Below are 19,616 nucleotides of genomic sequence, written 5' to 3' on the forward strand. Positions count from 1 at the left end.
ATTTGGTACTGTATCCTCACCTCTCTCTGCACTCCCACTTACTGAGGAAAATGGCAGAGCAACAAACTGGGAAGGATGGCTTTGCTTTTTAAAGAGCAGCTTACAGTAATTTTGGCAATTGCATTTGTACAACACACCATTTCGTCAGTGTTTCTCACTCATCTGCACAACAAGCAGTATGGATACAAAGGTAAGTTATCTTACATGCAACATTCAGTGTTACACAGCCCATATCATTAGGACTAAATGTTGCAACGACTTTAACTAATGCCCCCCAAAACCTCCGGGGATACCACAAATAAAATACCTAAAAAGGCCACTGCAGAGATCATGTGTCTCCACACAGCACCAAACACAAACATTATAACCGTAGGAAGTACATTAACTTTTTAATCACTCAGGTTTAACTGCATATGGAGGTGCATCAAGTTCACAATTAAATATTAATGGTAATACAGGGGAAACTAAGGTTTATGGCTCTTGATGCACAACATTAAGCACATTAAAGTCTGATGTGCAACACTGAAAACAAAAACCAAATGGAGGGTACTTCAAGCCCATCACTTCTGTCTGTTCATCTGTGTGCCGGGTCTCATAAAGAAACAGTCTGCTTTGTGTTGTTTCCAGTTCATTAAAATGATATGTCCAGCTGATTGGAATGCCGGGATATAAATATTGAATAATAAATTATGTCTGAGTTTTGTTTTTTTTTTGCAAGTAGTTGCTGGAGGTTGCTGGCTGTCACCAAGTGAAAAATGTTACAATAATGATGCTGCATCTGGTAACTGCTATGGAGGGACGCCAATTTTTCTGCAAACTGTCCCCAAGTACTCTCGAAACAGTAGTGAAACTACAAAAACTCTGATGCAAACTAGAAGTGAAGACTGCTCACCTTTGGAAGTGAAAGTTGTACCTTTTGAAATATGTCATTTGCAGTAGTAATGACAAATATTTACTTTGAAAGTGTACTGTCTCTATCTGTGTTACCCAACATTTTCTATGCAAACTACAGGTGACGTCAGCACACTGCTAGCAACTAAAGCACGAAGGTTTTTGGTGAAGCGCCATATACCCCTAACAGCCAATTTCACATAGTGACTGCCAGCAACCGCTTGTCAACCGGTCAGGGAATACACATTTTCCCTAGCAACCAGTTGTTGCCAGGGGACCAATCTCTTTATAGCAACAATTTAATTGGAGTTAATCTTTCTACATGTTTAGATGTGGTAGTTGTCAACAATGTGTAGTTTTAATTTGATCATTCTTCTTGACTTGTTCAGTGAATCTAATGCTGACATTAATTATTCGTTTTTCTTCACCAAATGCACATTTATCATCATGGGACATGCGCTTCTTTCCTCATTAGACTCTTGAGCGTTAGCTCAGTCTCTTACGTGTTGGATTTACTCTATCATTATCATTGTTGAGCTGTGGGTATTGATATATTATCATGTTCCTTATTTATACGCTGTCTTGATATGCTATCCTGTTACTTTATGTGGGAAAGTAACTGTGCTGTAAGCTGCTTTGGCACTAGCGGTATGCAGTGCCATACGGCTGTAGCTAAGTCTTGGAGAGATAATGGCTTATTGTCTGCTTCTCCTCAACCATCAACAGATTAGAGGCATGTAGACACGCAGGCTCTCCCTCTCGTTTTCTCTGTATTTTGCTCCTTCTCGCCTCTCCCCAGTCCTCTCCTTTCACTCCTCTTATCTAATTTTTCTTCTCTATAAGCTCTCACTCTGCCTCCTCTTACGCCCACCCAGCACCCCACCTAATTTTTAAACCTGTTCACTCTATTTTCAAACTTCTTTTTCTTTTTCTTTACGGCCAGAAACATAAGAAAACTGCAGCGTCAGCGTAATCCCACCACCAGCGCCGCACACTCACCTCACCTCACTCTTTTGCTCCCCTTGTCTCCGTTTCTGTGTTACTGACCAGAAAGCTGTTTATAATACCAACAGTGGGTGATGTGGCTATCTGACATTTAGACAAACGATCTACGGAAGCAGCAGAGGAAATTGAGAGGGGGAAATGAGAGCAAAAAAGCGCAGAAAATGAAAGAGCAGGCAAATATAAGAAAGAGGTACTGAGGCAAAGAGAGAGAGAGCGAAAGTAGAAACTGGGAGAGGCAGAAAGTAGCACAGGAAGAGGATAAAAAGGAGTGAGAAAACAAAAATCAGTGACGAGAGAGGGAGGAAATGAGCAGATGTTAAGAAAATGAAGAGACAGCAGGCGGAGAAATAGATAGAGAGCAGATGAGACTGTGAGTTATTTCAGTGGTCATATAGACATCTCAATGAAAATGCCAACAACCTAATCAAAGAACTCAAAAGGGCAGAGAGAGAGCAGGGGTAAGAGACATCACAAGGAAATGGAAAGCAGAGCGAGAAGGAACGAGGTAGAGGAAGTTGGGGAGAAAGTGAGGGCCGAGAGGGACAGAGAGGAGGAGAGAGAGAGAGATGGAAGAAGAAAGGGAGGGCAGACATTGAGGGAATAGCTGGAGAAGGAGGAGGAGGAGAGCAATGAAAGTGAGGAGAGAGTGGAGACAAAAGGAAGAAGAAAATCCAGAAGACTGAGTGACAGGGAGAAGAAAAAGCAGACAAACGATACACAAAGCAAAGGATGAAATGTAGAGATAAGAATCAGAGTCACGGATGAAAGAAGGGGGAAAGACATGAGGAGGGGGAAAAGGGCAGAGGAATGAAACAAGAGATGAGATAAGGGATGAGTGGAAAGCAAAGGGAAGAAAATGGGGTGAGAGAAAGAGAGTCGAGAGAATTGCTTGCTTCTTGACATTCAGGAAGCAGTACTTGAAACTCGTTATAGAGGCAGCTTATTGTCTAACATGCTAAAGGGGCTTGATAATGTCTTTGCTGGTAAGTTTTGGCAGAATTAGAACAAATTTGACTTCAAAAACACCACAAAAAAAAACAAGTTAGACTTATACATCAATAAAAACAAGGCAACTGGGATTTGCTCATTATCCATCACCCTGCATTATTTTTCATCCTCTTTCTCCTCGGCTTTGCTTTCTCTATGGATTCCAACATTGGGAAAAGATTTCTGGCTCTGGACTCCTTAAAATGTAGGATGGTTTGTTTGCTTGATTTAAAGGCAAACAAACAGGCAGGATGACAGGCAGAAAAGCCCGGTAATTCAGCTATGGTTTGTCAGACATGAAGTAAGCAAATGCCATTGTTCAGATTTAATGGCCTGTAAAGGACACTGCAACATCAATTTTCATACAGATCTCTGTGTGTGTACTACACACGCAATGTTTCACAACTTTTATACCAAGCAAAACACAAAACTTCACCTTAAAGGGGTGTTTAACTCTTTCTCCTATAAAGACAGCATTTGATGACCTCCCCTGTACTCTTAATGACATGTTTTAAAACCACAGTATATATCAATAAAGATGTGGTTTGACTACCATTAGAACAGGATTTTCCAAGACCTGGAGACCACCCTTACTACCTTCTTTATTTTGTTTGATAAGCAGGCCTGGAATATAACAGAAAATAGCTTCAAATGTTACTCCTAGTAGCGTTTTAAGAGGTAAAGAGTTAAGTAAAGACTGTTATAATCAGCAAATTAAGTAAGAGACAGGAAATATAAGCCAAACAGAAAGTGAGTATTTAATGCTGATACTGTAAGTCTGAAGGATTACAAAGTCCAAGTCTAAGAATACACGAAAAGAAAAGCCAGGAAATCCAAATATCCAGAAATCACTTGAAACACAAGCTCAGGAACCACGGGGGGATTCACAGTTAAGTGGACAATACAACAAAGCACAAAGGAAGGCTGAGGCAATATATACACAAAAGGTAACAAGGGAAGTTAAAACAGGAGGGGAACTAAACACATATAAACCTAAAGATAAATGCAGAGAAACTAGGCATCAAAATATTATGGGAAACTAAACAAGATGCAGACTCAAAAACTAAAAGCACTAAAAGCTTCAAGGCTACAACTATAAAAGTGAACAACTGAGCACATAAAGAACCCAAGGAGCAAAAAACTAAATGCAAAACTCAAAGAACAGACTAAAGACATGCAGAGAACACAGGGGAGGGATAATAAACAAAACACCAGAAAGACTTTAAACAACCCTACATTTCAAAAAGAATAAAAAGGAGCAAAAATCAAACATGAATCATACTCAAAAGAAAGAGGAACCAGGAACTCGCTAAACCCTAAGGCCAGGGACCGTGATAGAAGTGCCCGTAATATTTCTCTTGTATGTTACAACACATTAATAGTAGCTACATCACATGAACCATGCATTCTCATCCCAGTTTCTCAGACGCCACCTGTGTCCTTTGGTGCTGCAGCTATATCAGCAACTGAAAGATAATGGCTCCTTTTTAGAGACCTACAACAGGAGGCTGGAGAGGTGGTGGAAGCACAGTTTGCAGGGTTATCAGTCAGGACTGTGGTTCATGTCCCATTGGGACCTTGTGGGTGTTTTTTTCCCTACATACTTTAAATTTCATTTTAGGCAGGTTTAGGATGTAAAAGCTACTTTGTTGGTTATGTTTAGGAAAAAAACATGATTTGGGTTAAAACAAGCCCCTTCACAGGAGTAACACTCCATGTTGACAAGTGAAGAAAGTTGGAGCCAAGAACTCTTATGGCATAACCCAGTTGTGTGTAAATGAGCACCAGCAGTTTTGACGAAACAGCCCTAATTGACACCCCGGGGATGAAGACGGTCTGGCATGAAACTGTTCTACAGTAATTACTCTAAAACTATTACAATACTGGGCTGTATAGAAGTTGAGCCTTACAATTTAATATCATAACAAGCCACTGTACTTCATTTTAGTCTCCTCGCTGTAATCATTACCAAGGATTTGACGATATCTAAAAGAACTTACATCTAATAACACATCATTAGATATATATCATGACACAAACATTCAGAGTCAGCTCATCATAGCTCGCTGTAATTGTAAAGTGCTTAATATTCTGCAGTGTGGCCACAGCTAACCCTGGTCCGAATCCGGGTCACGGCGATGTGAAACAGTGTCACGGCAGATGAGCTTCATTTAACCCAGCCACTGGGCCACAAGCCAGTACACTCCCAGTGCTGGTCCCAAGCCCAGATACATGGAGAGTGTTACACCAGGAAGGGCATCTGGTAAAAACTTTTCACCAAGTCAAACATCCAGATCATCAAGAATGGGATTTCCATACTGAGTTAGATGGAGGCATACTATCTGCTATTGTGAGTCCTAAAGGAAGCAGCTACAGATCTCCATCCCATCCTGGTGCCTCAGATCCTCCTCTTCTCTCCTTCTTTCTGTTCCTTCCTTTCATCTTATTACCATGGGGAGCAGGGCTTTTAGTCGCTCTGCCCTTCGACTTTGGAATTCCCTACCCCCTGACCTCAGAAACATCACTTCATTCCCCCTCTTTAAGTCCACCCTCAAAACCCACCTCTTCAAGATACTCTAGATAACTTCTCCATGCTCTTAAACTTTCTTTTATTATTGTGTTTATTTCCTGCTTTTATGCTCGTCTTATTTGCTCTGTACACTGTTCTTGGGTGTTTTGAAAGGCGCTTTTAAATAAAATGTATTATTATTATTGTTGTTATTATTATTATTATTATTATTATTATTATTATTATTATTATTATTAGCATTATTATTATTTGCAGTCCACAGTACAGTAGCTCCTGTGTCATTACTGAACTCATGTTGCTTAATGTTATTAATGGCTTGTTAAAGCATGCAGGAACTGTGGAGCTTAAAAACCATTCATGTAAAAAACTTGAAATGTCTACGACTGAATTTATTTTAATTTCATGAACCAATTTTAAAAAGAAATTCAGTTATGACCCAAACACTTTCCAAATAATCTTCTTAATGTGAGATGTAACAAAGCACTAAAATTCCATGATCCAGTAACTATCCAGCTCCTCTTTTCCTTGTAGAGCTGCAGCACCCTCTTCCAATGATAGCAACTCCTTATGGCAATCATCCATCTGAATCAGTGTGTTCACTTCATTAAAATATTCCTTTTGTCTGATAGAAAACCCTTAATTAATCTTACTTAATAAACATTTGGACAACCACGCTTAAGCATAACACTGGTTACTTAGCTCGGGTGTTCCATTGCTAATTTAAACTACATACTCTTCCTCAGCTGTGTAAAGACGGGAAACCACGTCACACATCCAAAACAATCAGATCTAATCACAACACCATCCATCCACCCATCTTTATTTATAAAGCACCTTAAAACAACCACAGCTGACACAAAGTTTGTACAAAGTTTGGAACTATATGATAAAAATACAAAAGATATAAATAAAAAACACAATTTAAGAAAGTCAAATAATTAAAAGAACAACTAAAAGAATAAGTAACACACGAGTGAAACAGGCACCACAGCACTTTATTACAAAACTAAATTTAGGATATGAACTCACACATTATTGGTCCCGTGAGTCTTGAAACTGTTCATACCATGAGCAATGTGTCCTGCTACAATACTTTCACCTACTTGATGACTCAACATTCAAGTGTGACGCAGCTCACAGAAAGTATGGTATTACATCCTTATATGCAGTAGCCTGCTTTTCCCTTAAAGGCATCAACATTTACAGTATTCGTCTATATTTATCCTGAACTGTACATTCAGGAATTCAGTTGTAATGGTTAAGGATAAGCTAATGGTTAAGTTGAGGGCCCGGGGTCCCCACAAATACAGGAGCACACGGTGCGTGTGCATGTGTCTGTATGTGTGTAGCTGATATTGCTACAGCTGGAGTCTTGGAGCATTTTACAACCTTCCCTTTATTATTTCCTTATCACACTGCTTAAGGCCTTCCCTCCTCCTCCTATTTCCCCTCTCCTCATTCAACCATTTTCTCCTTAACCCCCTCCCTGCTTTCCTCCCTCACTCACAATTTCCCACTCTTTTCCATTTTTCTGCACTTCCCCATTCCTCTCTCTGCCTTTCCTCTCCAGCTGACAGGGCAATAATACTCAGTTTACACTTTCGGATGTCAGCATAGCATGAAAACCTCAGAACATCAGTCGTAAGCCTTTTTAATCTTTTTCTTAACCTGAACTGAGAAATTGTTTCCAATGTTTCCACAGTGCTACCAGTTTAATTTGATTCAATTTTGTTTTATTTGATTCAACGACATTTTGGTGGCTGCAATCCTGCAATTTCCTTCAAGGATGGCGCAAGGAAGCATTGGTAATAAAGCACTTTGTGGTGGTTAATTAAAACAAATAAAATCTAAATTTAACAAGCAACAATTAAACAGCCATTATGTGCTAAGAACTTGGTTTGGCCTTTGGACTCTGGAAACTTATTTCAACCCTTGTTTTCTGGTATTTAAGCACAGTTAAGAGGCCTTGCCTTTGCTCTCTCTCTCCACCGGCTTTCTCTTCTCTCCTGCTCTGCTGTTACAAAGATACCTTGTAAAAAGTCTTCAACAAATCAGCAATTGCCCCAGTCAGTCACATAGCCAGCCTGTAACACAACCAATCAACCAGCAAGTCAGTCAGTCAGTTTAACAAGCAGTCCATCATTTAGTCAGTAAATCAAACAGTCAGTCAGTCAGTAAGCCTTCTGGCCTGTTTCTCACCTCCTCCCTCACTCTTCCTCACCCACCGCCCCTCCTGCAGGGCTGTACTGCAGCGTCCCACTGTATCGTGGGACCTTTTCAACAGTACCCCCTATGATGTTCGTTTCCAGAAGCTAACATCTATTAACACCCCCTCCAAGCTTCTCTCCTCTCCTTTCAGAACTAGTTTCCAACCTCCCTTCGTCTACCTCCTCCGTCTTGTTCTCTTTGTGTACCACGGGACCATTTTTTTGCTGCGTCCTCATGATGTAGGTTCAACACTGCTAGCGACCATTACCAATCATTAAAAATGGATAGAATAAGAACGATGCTACTGGAGCAACGATAGCCTGTGGCTAATGCATTTATTCTCAAATGCACGCACGCACACACACACACGCTGAGTGGAAAATGTCTAAACACAAGTTCACACACAAAGACGCAGGTTATCGATGCAAGCACACACAGAATTTTTCAAAACACCTTCTTATCTACAGCTCCATAGTTTACATTTGCACGCTGTACTATTCCTCCGCTCATCTGCACACGCGAACTTCCAGACGTTATGGAAGTACATAAACACAAATTCCTTCACATGGGCGCACTCATAGAAGCAAATATAAACACTCGTGCAAGCTAACGTACATACATAATCAAATTCAAAACTAACACATTCACTTTCAACTCACAATACTAAACTAATATGACACACAGCTTGTACTGCTCTCGCATGGTTGCACTCAGAAAAGCTGTATACACCAAATGATGTCTAAACACGGTGGCACATGCATTCTTTTAGCTTACGCACGGACATTTACACACAAAAGGGCACTCAAGCACAAAGTAATCCCCTCACTGATCCCCCTAACACACGCGGCTCTAACCCTAACTCTAAGCATTTTTCTCTTCAAGGCAAAGACAAACACTTTCGCACACGGACGCTTTATTCTTCAAAACATTTCATCCTCTGCAGACTTTTTAAATTTTCACAGAGAATGATACTGCAACACTCAGCGACCCTGTTAATGTCAATGACAGCGGCATTAAAACACTGGACTGTTCAGCTGATGAGTGGGGTACACATAATTTGAGGAAAAACAAGGAAAGACAGGGAGATGGGAGGTGGTTGTCAGGAAGAGAGGAACACAGAGACACTAATAAACAATCTGAACCCTTTGCCAACCTGGAGAGTAATTATCACTGTGGCTCTATGTCGTTCCCCGTGTGTGTGTGTGTGTGTGTGTGTGTGTGTGTGTGTGTGTGTGTGTGTGTGTGTGTGTGTGTGTCTCACTGTCTCGCTCTCTCCCTAAAATCACATTAATGGATGAAAGTGGCTTCTGCTGCTGCTGACTCGTCGCTTTGAAATGGAAATGTAACTCATTGGCTCCATATGTAGAATGCACATCCACACACACTCATAAATACCCGACACACGCGCAACCACCCCACACACACGCACATACACACGGAGTGTAGGTACGCTCTTCCAGTGTCAAACAAACACACACATACACACACTTTGCCCTTAAACCATGGAACTAACTGAGAGAAAAAACTGAAATAACACTAATGTAACATTAACAGACACATTAGCCTGCTTAATGTTAGCCTGCTAGCCAGCTATTAGCCTACAGCTTATAGAAAATGTCATGCTAACAGAGAGGCAAAGCGGAAATAATAAAACAGCAAACGTGCCGCACTGACGGACCCATTAGCCTTTAAATTCATCGAGTGGCTTCACCAGACCAGCAGATGCGAAGCTGCAGGGTAAACACGGTTGACACTCATTCAATATGGGATAGTTATTCAAACTCGTGCCTTTGAGTAAATCACTGAATTCAGACCAGTTCTTACCAGCTCACCCTGCACTGTCATCAAAAAGGGATTCTCCCTACCTGGTTTAGTAATTACCATATTACTTTTATCTGGGTTATTTAAGTTTCATAGCTATGGGGAATCGTGCAGTAAGGAATAGTTTACACAGACCAGCTAAGGAACTAGATGAAAAAACCCTCAGCATCCCAGTTCAAGGAGTGCTGATGCTGTGCTGGAGGATCAGGGCTGCAGAAGGCACAAAAAAAGAACTTCTCAACCTCATTTGGTAACACGCACTTTAACACTTAGAGCAAGTCTTTTGTGGGAATGCGTCACTCAAGTAAAACATTTCCTAAGTTGCCCTTGCATTTGTGAAAGAGAAGTTTGTTCATTTCTAGAAGAAGCGTGAAGCATGAAGCAGCCAATGTGGCGGACTGCTATTTGAGCCGCCGCTACCAGCATGCATTGCACGGCCACTAATGGGACAAATGAACGGGAAGCTGGGGAAATTATGAACTTTACTGGAATTGGTTAAAAAATGTACCATAGCTGTTGATGTACTGAATAATCTGCCAAATTAAATTTGGATATTAGTTTTCATGGGTGTCTTGTAGTCACGCCGACAGATCTTTCATTATGAACTCCATTTGAGAGGTTCATTTCATGCTTATTTTTAGAGCTGGCTGGCTGAGTAATCCTGTGTTATGAAATAACCCTCAGCTCCCACCACAGCGAGGCGTCTGCACCACAAGGTGCAGGAAAACAGCAACAAACTGCTGTGCCAAACGTGGCTGCATTAAAAACTCCGCAGCAGCCAAATGCAAAGTTTAAGACATGATGCAAATTGAGGGTGTCATAGTTTGTCGCAGCTGATAGCTATATGATGTATCTGGGGTTTTAATGGCATGCAGCAGAACTTTATTTAGATTTATTTCATTTATTCAGGCAAAACACTATTAAAAAGATGAATTAAGTGGTCTCTGTTACTCAGCATTAACATTAACATGGTGGTTCTGAAGAAGAGCTTAAAAACTACACTAGACATGACATTTATCCTTGCATACAAATGGGTGGTAAAACACAACTGGGCGAGCAATGCAACGCCACTTTTATAGTACTCATAATTTTGAGGTCTGTCAAGCCATTTCATATGATATACACATGGGCTTTTATTTCCCTTTTTTCACGCTGTCCTCTCAGATTTTAAATGACAGATAGATGTGAGATTCTGCTGTGTGTGATGCAGTATTTACTGCTAGCATGAAATATTTGAGTCCAGTCATTAATATCAACAGATTTCAGAGCCCTGTGTGACCGTGCCTTTAGGTCAGTTTGGCGGATTTCCCTTTGCATCCAAGGTATAAATTCACAGAAGACATGGTTATGATGTCATTACTTAATGCTAGACATTACTAGGCGAGCAGCACAAGATGGAAAAGTCATTCCTGATTAATTGCGTCTGCTAGGGAATACATTTTCATTTTCTCTTTCACTTTGTCTCCCCCTGCATAGCATAGCAGCGCCTCCTGTTCCTCTCTGTTCCAATCTCTCACACACTTGTTCTGCTCGCTGCTTCTTCCTTAACTTCTCTCTGTCTTCATATGCATTCTCATTTCCTCTTAGTCTTTCTCTCACTGCCCTCTCGCCCCTGTATTAGTGTACTGTATGTAGGCCATGGCTCTGTTAAAAGTTCTGTCATTTGAACACTATAAAGACAGATTACTTGCTCGTTTTGCTTGAACCAGGATGGATGGCTAAAGAGGAAAGACTTTTTCTTTCCAACATAACAAGCATAATGGCCCATATATATTTAACATCTATTGTGTATGTTATCCAATAATTAACTGCTGTGACCCAGTAGCGCCTTCTATTGTTTTTCCCTTTATATGTTCTACACGCACATAAATATGCATATATTTAAATTTCAGATTTCAGTATTTGTTACATCTCTATGTATGCCTCACTCTCTCTCACACACACACCACCTCTTTCCTCTCCACTGAAGTGTGTACTCAGTAGTTAACTGTATTGAAGCATGTGTGTATGTGTGCGCGCATGTGTGTGTGTGCGTGCGTTCTCTGGTCTCTCCGGACATCTAGAAGGACTCTTAAGTACCTGAAAATCATCAGCACTCGGTGACTTGTCTCACTCTGTCTGTTGCAGGTTCACCGACACGTAAAGGGTCTCTTCTGCAGTGTCTCAAACTCAGATTATTTGACATGTGTGTTGGTGTGACTGAGGGGAATCAATTACAAAACAAACACCAGAGAACACTGACCAGAGTTCCTCCCTTTCTTCACCTGAACGTGTGTGTGTGTGTGTATGTGTGTGTGTGTGTGTGTGTGTGTGTGTACTTTTTTATTATTTATTTCCCAAGTATAGTGGGATGCAATAATTGTTCCAGTACTCCTCTTGCAAATGAAGCAGTAAGTTATAAAGATATGCATGCAAATGTACAATACGAACTCCACTGTCATGGGAGAAAACAGTGCATCTCATGGAAATTGTTACATTTTTACACAAACAAAGCTCTGATCATTTTTTGGATAGTGTCTATGAATAAATTCAATATGTGCAAACAGCACGTAAAACTGCCATTTTATTTTTATGTTATTACAAATTTCATTTATTTTCATAATTCAATGACTGGAATCTTCAGTAGGACCAACTGCAACTACAAAGCAATGAGCAACAAACAAATTGCTTCACATGTGGGTGGGGCTTTAAAAATGTCTTAGGTGGCAGCAGGTGGAACCTGACCTATTCAAACCTCTGACATCCAGGGTCTGATGTTCTCTTGATGTGCTAGTTTAAGGCCTTCAAAGAAGATTGTTCAACATCCAAGGAAAGAAATCAAAAATAAATCCTTTCATTGTGCACGAAATCACAGGAAACCCCAGTGAGTGGAAAATAAAATTTGAAGTCTCTCAGAAGGGGATGCACAAATTTACCTGAAAGGTGAGTGTGTCAGGAAAAAGCACATGCTGCCCACACCCATCATTAAAGCAAAGCTATAGATTCCTGGCACAGGCAAAGACTAGTGCTCCCACTTATAATAAAGTTTCACGTGCACAGAATGGGGCCTGATAGAGGTATATGCACCATCCCATCCATAAAGATAAACTTAAAAGAACAATGTGCTCACTTGTGTGACTCATTATCACAAACATTTAGGAGAAAGGGAAATTTGATAATGCATATAGTGAGGTCATAAATTGAAGAGTGACTGTAAAAAATATTGAATCACTTTACCTATAATGATCTGTCAACTCATACATTTAATTTTACTGCAGATCACTTAATCCAAGTGATAAAGTGAATCCAAGCATATCTTACTTGGATTCACTTTATTACTAGCATTAAAACCAGCAGAGTTATTATTTGTGGGCAGCACGGTGGTGTGGTGGTTAGTCCTTCAAAAAGCCAACAGTGCGTAACCTGGCAGGGATGACACTGTGTACAGTTTGAATGCTGATCAGCTGAAAAGTGGACCAGAACAGGAAAAGGAGTAGGAAGGAGTTCACCAAGTACCGAGAGAAGGGGAAAAAAAATCAAAAAATAGTATAAAAGTATAAAAATAGTATAAAAGGCACAGATTTTATATAGTATACCAGATTTTATATAGTATACAATCTTATTCATAGAGCACCAGATCACAGCAGATCTCAAATTGCTTTATATTGAAAATAAAGCCCATACAAGAATACAGGGAAAACCTCAATAATCAAATGAACCCCTCTCAGCAAGCACTTGGTGATAGTGGGGAGGAAAAACTCCCTTACAGGAAGAGATCTCAGGGAGGGGCAGCTCTCTGCCACAAACGGTTGGGCAGGTGGACATGCAGCCATGATGGACACATCTTCACTATATGGTCACGTTTTGTGAAAATCTGCTGAATTTATGACCCAATTATTCTCACAAAATCATTATGTTCTATATGCTCATTATCACTCGTGGCAATAATGTGAACCACTGTCACTGTAACAGTTTAATTTTCAATAAATATCTCAGAGTGGGGAAACTGCACGGTCGTTTTGGCAAGTTGTTAAGTGACCAGTTTGATAGATGTAAATATATAAGTACAGCAACAAGTCGTGCATATTAACGGATAATGGATGCAGTAAATAAAGGGAAGAATAGCATCCATCTACATTACTGAAATGCACTGAACATTTATGGTTGTGAACTGTGATAAAAAGGCCTACAGGTGCATGTACACGTGGTTTTATAAATCTGATTAATGTATGACGCAGACCACTTTCAGTTTTTGTGTGCATGTATATATTTGATGTGGCTGCCACACAGGATTTTATAAATTAAGCCACTGGACCTTGAAATAATGTGTTCTGGACAGATGAACCAAAGGTGTTTGTTTAGCCACAGTAACAAAGCAAAGCTTTTCAGGAGAAGTGATGGGAAACTGTAATGGAAATATTTGTCAGATTACAGTACATACAAGAAAACCCCCAAATATCTTTCAGCTTAAGAGTGGACACAAATCCAGAGAGCCAATGTCAGGATCTGGTGGACAAATTATTTCTATTACAGAGGACAATAGCTTCTGAAGCCATGAGCGTACCTACTTTTCCACACAGACTAAATTACATCGATTCATATTTTTGCTAAACAAATAATTGAAAAAGCAATTTTTTTTCTTCATGGGTTGTTTTATTACTTTTATTCAGACTGTTTTAAATCATTTCTTATCCAAGTATATCAAAAAGCCAAAATTTGGTAGGGTGGTGCTTAGTTTTTTCATAATGAACAGATCAAGCACAGAGACACAAACTTGCACATGCACATGCTTTTGCATATGCACAGTCACTGAGATGTAGCAACGACAGTCTGGACAAATGCAGAGCATCTGGTGAGTGACAGCGTCAGTACTAATCAGAACATTTCAACTACTGGTTTCCAATATATAACCTTTGATTTTGCATTCGTCCTAGAAGGGAAACCTACTTTCCAAAATAAGTAACAATTTATTTTAAGTCACTGTATTTATCAATCATAGGCAGAAGACAAATGCTTATATTTAAATACTTTAAGATAGCTTTATATAAACAGTTGAAAAATGTAACTTCTCAATTTCTCCTATGCAGTCGTAATCCATTATACCGACATTTCATATATTAACACGTTCCTTCCATTTACATGCATCATAAATGCATGTGATAAACATTACAAACATTAGTTTCACTTATTTAACTATTCCCCACATTTTTATGTCATACCCTTATGCCTCAGTAATGAGATAACAGGTGGTTGCATATGGAGAGAAATCATTAGCCAGGGCTGACACCTGAGCAAAATTTATTCACTGAAGATGATGTAGGCCATGAATGAAAGATTTAGGAACAGCTAAGTAAGTGGACTTTGCTTGAGAAACATTTACCACAAGCACGTCCGTGTCCCCAAGGTTAAAAAATAAAGAACTCCATGCTCAAGTCTTCTAAAATACTGTTAACATAATATTAAATGGCGTCTGACATATACACCCACTTCTTCTTTCACATTTTCTTATGCTTTCTGGATTTTCACACATTTCACTGCAAGAGGTTTCACACTTTTTCTATACATCTAATTCCCTCGGTTTGCTGTTCCTAAAGTGAATGTGGATTGTGCAGATAGCTCTATTTTAATTAGCTACCTTCTCACAGTATATGTGTGTCTATGTGTGTGTGTGTGTATCACCATTTGTGCATTTCCCATGTGAGATATTAGTATGCCAAGCAGGGGGACAGACAGCTAGTTCCAATATCTTGTTGTTTGGCATTGATTCAATGTCAGCTAATTGTCACCGTGCGCATATACTTTCATTTGTGTGTCTGAGTGTGGATGTGTCAGTACGTGCATTTGGGGCTAAATGTCCTGATAAACATTAAAAAGCTTCAAAAAACAGAGACATTTAATCAGTTCTCACTTTGAAAGGGGAGCAGAAATAAGTCACTGGAATGTCCTATGTGTTGGAGTCTGCGTGTGTGTGTGTTGGCGTGTGTGTCCGTGTGTGTGTGTGCTCCTTTAAGAGTATAAGTGTGTGCGCGAGTGATTAAACAAGTGCTTCATAGTCCCAGTGGGAGTCTAAAATGAAGTTCTCAGACATGTTATTCTCAGTAGTGTGTGTGTGTTCGTGTATGTTTGTGAGAGTGTGCCAAAAATGTCTTTTGTACAGTCCCCTGTAGAGTGTAGTTAACAATATATCAATTATATAAGCAGTAGCTGGGTTTTATGGGAATTATCATCACAGTTGGACATTTGGACGTTTCTTGGCTGTAACAACCTGTTGATGAAAAGGCTGAGTTTATTTTTTATTTATCTTTATTCCTGCTTGAGCTTCTGATGAAGGAAACATAACTTGGCGAGTGAATGTAATGTAATGACAGTGAATAATTGAACTGGACATTTCACACACAAAAAAACCGTGGCTTCCAATAAACACAATGTTGATACACAGTTAGAATAATATTTATTTTATTTAATCATTAACTGATGTTCTTCAAACGCAAATTTCGATGTTCAAATTTAATCTTACTGACAGACTAAACCTAATAATGATAATGTATTTATAGAATATGTCGGCCAGTTAAAAGTTGCTTTGATCTCGACTATATTTGTTAAAAAATTGAGCCTGCTAGCAAAAACAACTACAACAATAATAATTGTGATAATAATCATAATAAATAGGAGTCGTGAATACAAAAATAAATTATGGGGCGATTATGAGTAGAACACCAAATATCACTGGATGACAGGGGCTGAGATTCTAGGTAACATTTTCCTAAATTACTTTGAAAATATAATAATGAAACCAATCACAAGCATCATAAAAAGCTTGAGGACTATATAAAGAAACATGTTCTTCACCTGGGCTTTTTTTTTTTTCTTTTAGCTTCAGTCATATCTGACTTTTTATGACATTTTTACGTGACATTTCCAGACAATCAATTATTAGTTGTGTTGGAATTTAAAGTGCGACATCACATTTAAAAGGGTGGCAACCATCTGGGGTTTGAGGTTTGACGAAATAAATTATTGCCACCCCTCCGTCTGTCTTTCCAGATGTCTGTATGCCCTTTAATTTTCTCTTTGTATTTCTGTGTGATTAACTCTTCAGTAACCAAAAGGCTTCATTGAGTCTATCATGTAACGCTTTGTTTAAATTGAGTAGCATAATCAAAGAGAGATGCAGAGATGTAGAGACTTCAAGGCTGATAAACACGGCATCAAACGCACAGACACGCACAGATCGGGACGAAAGATAAATCACAGGTGATAAGAAGCAGTTGCTTCAATCATAAACAGCTTAAAAACACATCTATCATATTTATCAACATACACAAATCGCACGCTGTCTTACATTTACTCAAATCCCTGTTTTTGTGGGTTGACGGCCTGTGTTTATGGCAGAATACAGATGGATAAACATACAACCACCAAAACACACACACATGCACACACCCTCAATATAATGCACAGTATTAAACATCCAGAGCAGATCAGAGTTAAGGGAAAACACAGCTTACACAAGAACAAAACGAGCTTACTTGCACACACATACATTTATCAAGAATTTTAGCACAGCTGGAGCTCTACATCAGAGGGGGGAAGATCTGATGGGTCCATGCGTGAGAAGGGGAGTTTGGGAACAAAATACAGAGAGGACCAGCGCTGAGGAAGAGAGGGAGGAGAAGCATACACAGAGAAGCTATTGATGACCCGAGTAACAGAGAAACGAATGTTAACACTTTTTTCTGTCTTCATCTATCTGTAGCGCCAGGAAACTCTTGGTCACAGCCCCCGTCCCCCAAAATAAAAAGAGACCCACTGGGCTGCTGACATGAAGCATCAATCCCCTGTTCTACCATCAGACTCCACGGCCTTTGAGAAAACTGCTCCTCTGTGTGAGTTTGACTCCACAAAATCACGTTCAACTATGAGCATGGGATTTCCTCTCTTCATGCCCTCCACATGAAAATCTCTCTCTGGTTATTTGTAGACTGTAAACTGAGTTAGTTGCTGAGCTGTGTCTCACTCCAAGCAGGACTTTTAACTGCTTCAAATGCAAAATGTTATTCTGGATCACTTCATTTACTTAGAGGAGGATATCTGGACAGCACAGAGGCCTGAAAACGAGCATGCCTACACTCCCCAGATGAAATATTGTGTCCAACTTGGCCGCTGCACGCTCTCTTCTCTCACGCGCACACGCACTCTCTTAACTCCCCGTGCTTGCACATAGGATATAGCTCTCACTCCCTCTTTTACACTCTCTCTGTCCATCTTAGTATCTCAAACACGCACGCACAAAAAGGACGCATGCACGCAATGCCCGGAGCTGAGAGCGTGCGCGCACGCACGCACACACACGCGAAACTCTCCTGCACACACTCACACCAACGCTGTCTGCAGCAGCGAAACTGCATGCATTACCTTTCTGTCCCTCACTCTCGCCTGCGCGCGCACACGCAAAGTCCAACCTGCGAACACTGTGATCCTCCGGCACACGCGCGCGCATATGCATGTCTGCGCACGCAAACACGCAGGCGATTTGAAAACCTCCAAAACTCACCCTTGGACGAGGAGAAATCCCCCAAGAGAAGCCCCAGCAGGAGGAGAAGCGGGAGGTCGCGTCTCAGCCTTCCCGTTTTCTTCACGTTCAGCCTCCTCCACATCAGCAGCATCTCTGGCGTTCCTAAATCCGTCATTTTGCTATTAAATAAATCCAAGCTGGCTTAATTTTAAAGCCCTCTCCCCACCTTGCCGCTCTGCTTGGCTGAAGGAAGCGGAGGGGGGTAAAAGAGGACGGCCGCCCCCCCTCCTCCTTATTCTTTCGTTTTTATATATTAAAAAAAATACCCGAAGATCAATCACGAATATCCCCCACACACATGTCCATGTTAACGTTTGGACAGGACAACCGGTGACGGGTTGATGGTCTGAGATCGGGCAACACGCCGCTGGTGTGAGCTGTCATAGCAGAGACCGGAGGACCGGAGGAGAGAGACAGAGAGATGAAGAGATTTAGGGAAAGAGAGGAGAGAGATGGTCGGTAGGTCCGCACAGCACAGCGAGCGAGCGACGACTGAGAAAGGGGGGAGAGAGAGGGGGAGAGCGAGAGAGAGCATGGGAGAGAGAGGCAGAGTAAGAGTACGACAGACGGGTTAGTTGGGGAAGTAAAAGAGAGACGGGAAAAGTGGGTGATTGTGGAGGAGGAGGGGAGGAAGGAGAGAGGACGAAAGAACGAGCCACTGGAAACGGAAGAAAGGAGGTAAGCAGGTGAAGAGAGGGATGAGGGGATGAGAGGAAAGGGGGAAGCAAGTAAAGAAAGATGGAAAGTAATGAAAAAGAAGGGGAAAGGTTTGAAGGAGAGAGGATAGACTGGCAGGAAAGGGGTGGCGGACAGAAATTTCAGGAAAATTGAAGTGTGGAAGAAAGCGTGAAAAGGGAAAAACGGAGGATAAAAGCACAGTGACGGAACAGAGCTGGAGCAAGAAATAAAAGAAGTCATAAGAGAAGGCGAGAAGGAAAAGGAATTAAAGGAATGACAGAAAGAGGAGTGTGAATAAAATGATTGGAGAGCTGTAGAGGTCTGGCAAGCAGAAGTCAGGAGAGAGGGGAAAAACAGAGAAGAATCTGAGGATAAGAGTGACAGGGGGTGAAAGAGAAGGAGGAGGCCAAAGAAAAGATGGTGTTTGGGGGTTGACTGGGTGGGGGCATTTAGAGAGGACGGAGGTATAATAGATGCAGGAAGTGAGAAAGACTGGGAGAGAAAAAAAGACAAGACAAGTAAAGATGGATTTTAGCAAATGGAGGGAGAAGAAAGATCAGACAGAAAGACAGAGAAAAGAAAAGACAAGTGAAGAGGAAAGGGAAAGGAAGGTGACACAGATTTTTTAAAAAGGACAGGTTGGGGAAGAGGAAACAAAGCAGGAAAGGTAAGTTACAGAGCCAAGTGGGGTTAAATAGCCTATAAGACTTAAGTGAAGGAAGGGGATTGGAAATGTGGGCAGGCTGAGGAAAGACACAAGCAATATAAAGACAGAGTTGAAGTGACGTTTGCTGAAGGAAAGCTGACAGGAATGGGGAAAAAAGAAGTTTTAAAAATGAGATGCTGATGTAGAGCTGTTAAAGAAAACTGAAAAACTAAAAATGACTTTTAGGGAGGAATAAAAGGGGAGAGTGGTGTGCTAAAGGGAGGTAATGCTCTTGG

General features: G+C 40.7%; 1 protein-coding gene across 2 annotated transcripts in view; it reads right to left on the reverse strand.

Annotated features, from left to right (window-relative positions):
• Positions 1 to 19,399, reverse strand: part of LOC100698036 (CUB and sushi domain-containing protein 1) — a 414,635-nt gene extending 395,236 nt beyond the window's left edge. For both annotated transcript variants that reach the window (XM_019359325.2, XM_019359321.2), the window contains exon 1: positions 17,976 to 19,399. In XM_019359325.2, the coding sequence (XP_019214870.1) occupies positions 17,976 to 18,111 (136 nt within the window). In that variant the 5' untranslated portion in view covers positions 18,112 to 19,399. The remainder of the gene's footprint in view (positions 1 to 17,975) is intronic.
• Positions 19,400 to 19,616: the final 217 nt, after the last annotated feature.

This window comes from Oreochromis niloticus, linkage group LG1 (assembly GCF_001858045.2).
Source record: "Oreochromis niloticus isolate F11D_XX linkage group LG1, O_niloticus_UMD_NMBU, whole genome shotgun sequence".
In the NCBI taxonomy this organism is placed as follows: Eukaryota; Metazoa; Chordata; class Actinopteri; order Cichliformes; family Cichlidae; genus Oreochromis; species Oreochromis niloticus.